The following is a 3,117-nucleotide window of genomic DNA, read 5'->3' on the forward strand; positions in this document are numbered from 1 at the left end:
TAGATGATATTAATTGCATGCATATATTCAATAATAGAATGTTATTTGGCATTAATTATGTGATTACAGTTAGTGTTGATATTTGGCATGTGATTAAATCGCACGCTAAACATGTTGTTTAACGCTTGCCATTGAAGTAATCTGGGCCGTTTGATAGACCTAGTTTGATGCCGATCAGTTGAAGCCCAAACGTAATACGATTCCCCCCGTACACATCGAAGCCGAACTGGCAAACAAAATAGGCCCATATTAGTTTACAGTCCGCCCTGGCTATAGGTTTGATCTTCCGTGTCGGTCGGGTTCTCGTCTGCTAGATTTGTCACGTTGAGTCGTCAAGATCAGATCGACCAATCTCGCCGCCGACTTGCTTGGGCGCCGCTCGCCGCCGACTTGCTCCGTCGCTCTACGCCGCCCGCTCGGGCGCTAGTATTCCATCCAGACCATAAGCGGCGGCGTAGAAGCTGATGCTTCTGCCGTGCTAGTCATCCGTCAGTGTCGATGAACACCTTTTGTTTTCAAGGTACTCTACCACTGTTACTGTACTATTAGTACTCATGGCAATAACATCAATTCTTAGTTGCCCTTGCTAGGATTCATGTCGAGTTCAGGATAGTGGCGGGCATTCCTGATCATCTGCTCCCCTTGTTTAACAGAGATTATAATCTGGTGCTTGGTAGTAATATACCCGTCTACCATTGTATCAAAATATAAGGCGTTTTTGCAATTCAACGGAAGGAGTATAACTTCGGGGTCTTTTTTTCATAAAAAGTACTCCCTCCGTAAACTAACATAAGAGCGTTTAGATCACTATTTAGTGATCTAAACGCTTTTATATTAATTTATGGAGAGAGTAAATTATAATGCAAATCCTCATGTCTGTGCGTCTGAAGAAACTTACCAGATCGAATATATGTCTGCTAATTACTAGTCTTCTGCCTACACTTTTGTTTTGTTGCTTCATTTATCCTTCTGTATAATACTCCCTCTGTTTCATATTACTTGTCGTTGATTTAGTACAAACAACCTTTGTACTAAATCAGCGACAAGTAATATGGAACGGACGGAATATTACATTACAGGGTAATCGTACAACTAACATAATATTAGATTGTGCGTAGTATGTTCTAAGAAAGTATTGGATTGTAGTACATAATACATAATTGTAAAAGAGTGCATACAATAAACAAAATTATGCTTATTTCCTTCAACACTTCAGTCAACAAAAGAAATTAATTTCATCTCATAGCCCAAAATATGAATTTAGTGGTACTCTCTGTGATTATTTTGCACACCTATATGGCTATATGGTTAGTATTATGCGTCCATTAGCCTAAGAAGATATATATAGCGAGATGGACATATCTCACTTCTCACACTTATATTCACTTTGGGTTCACACTAAATGCTCACTTCATTATATTTTCACTTATGCTCTTCATTATATCTCACACTTATTTGGACTGTGGCAGGTGCCGTGTAAACGTCGTGTGTGAACCCAGTCGGAGCGCGTGCTGCCTGCGGCACTCACTTGAACCGAAACGGCGAGCCAAGGCGTTTGCACTGCCGGCGGTTGGGGTCTCCAATCGTTTCCATCCAGTACTCCGTGATCTTTTTCACTTCTCCGTCCCAAGTCAACGTCCGAACCCCACGCCATGGTGGTGGACTCCATTTTCGCAGACTTCAGGCTTGACCCGAGAAGCGACGTCCATCTCTCCCAAACCCTCCGCGCAGGGGAGCACGTCCTGCGCATAGGATGCCACCCGCGCGGTACGGGGCACAGGTCCGACGGCGACCTCTCCGTCGCCCTGCGGCTGCAGAGCAAATCCAGGAGCGTCAAGGCCGAATTCGAGGCCTTCCTGACGGGCGGAGACGACGGCGCACCACCGCTCAAGGCAAAGCGGTCCACGTTTACGCAGGAGAAGACCTCCGACGACGACGGCGACGGCGTCGACGTCCATGGCTGGTTCCATTTCATGCGGAGTGACGTGGACTCGCTTTTCGCGGCGCACAGCGCGGCCACGCTGGTGTGCGGGGCCGTGCTTGTGCGCGGCGACGACCCCGTCCCCGTCCCGGCGTCCGACATAGGCGACCACCTCGGGCGCCTGCTCGACCGCGCCGACGGCTCGGACGTCTCCTTCTCGGTCGCTGGCGAGACGTTCCGCGCGCACCGGGCCGTCCTCGCCGCCCGCTCGCCGGTGTTCAGGGCGGAGCTCTTCGGGTCCATGGCGGAGGCCGCGATGCCATGCATCACCCTGCACGACATCGAGCCGTCGACGTTCCGAGTTCTGCTTCGGTTCGTGTACACCGACCGGCTGCCGACGGACAAGGAGCTTCCAAGCTCTTCGGAGACGACCGAGCTGTTCCAGCGCGTGCTTGCGGCGGCTGACCGGTACGATCTGGGTAGACTGAAGTTCCTCTGCGCTCACAAGTTGTGGGAGAGCGTGTCGGTGGAGACGGTCGCTACTACCTTGGGTTACGCTGAAATGCACAACTGCCCGGAGCTGAAGAAGAGGTGCCTCGACTTCTTCATGGCGGACAAGAACTTCAAGAAGGTGGTGGTGACCGACGGCTACTTCTGGCTGATCCAACGCTTCCCCTCCATTATTTACGATATAAGAGCACCGGTTGATGAGACTTGATTCACGCCAATATTCATTCTAGTCTCGTGCTGAGTCGACTATTGCAACAATTCTTTTTCGAGATGTGCAGCATTTTAATTTTGTGGTCGCAACATATAAGAGAAAGCGTCATATATATTCACACACAAAAAAAAAGAGAAACCGTCATATATTTACAACATTTTAAAATTATTATCACATCAAAATCAAAACATAATTGCAGAAGAATTATTATGTGTTTTCAACATAGACAAGTCTACGGATCACAACAAAGACAAAAGAAAACTACAACGTATCAGGTAACAGTTGCAACTGTTTAACGCAACAACTCTAGAGAATAATTCTTCTACGATCATGGGAGCTACATCATTTCTTCTATCGAGGGTCTCAACTCTATGTCTTCTGCAAGCTTCCATGGCAGATGACCAATTTTTTCTCACTCCAACTATAAGGGAGAGCTAGCACACATATTTAAGGTCGGCCGTCGCATCTCCAAGAT

General features: G+C 47.7%; 1 protein-coding gene across 1 annotated transcript; it reads left to right on the plus strand.

Annotated features, from left to right (window-relative positions):
• Nucleotides 1-241: 241 nt before the first annotated feature.
• Nucleotides 242-2,700, plus strand: LOC123162696 (BTB/POZ and MATH domain-containing protein 1-like). Its single transcript, XM_044580474.1, has 2 exons — nucleotides 242-520; nucleotides 1,470-2,700. Exon 2 carries the CDS (start codon nucleotides 1,653-1,655, stop codon nucleotides 2,637-2,639), a length of 987 nt encoding a protein of 328 aa, XP_044436409.1. The 5' UTR covers nucleotides 242-520; nucleotides 1,470-1,652; the 3' UTR covers nucleotides 2,640-2,700.
• Nucleotides 2,701-3,117: the final 417 nt, after the last annotated feature.

This window comes from Triticum aestivum, chromosome 7B (genome assembly GCF_018294505.1).
Source record: "Triticum aestivum cultivar Chinese Spring chromosome 7B, IWGSC CS RefSeq v2.1, whole genome shotgun sequence".
NCBI lineage: Eukaryota > Viridiplantae > Streptophyta > Magnoliopsida > Poales > Poaceae > Triticum > Triticum aestivum.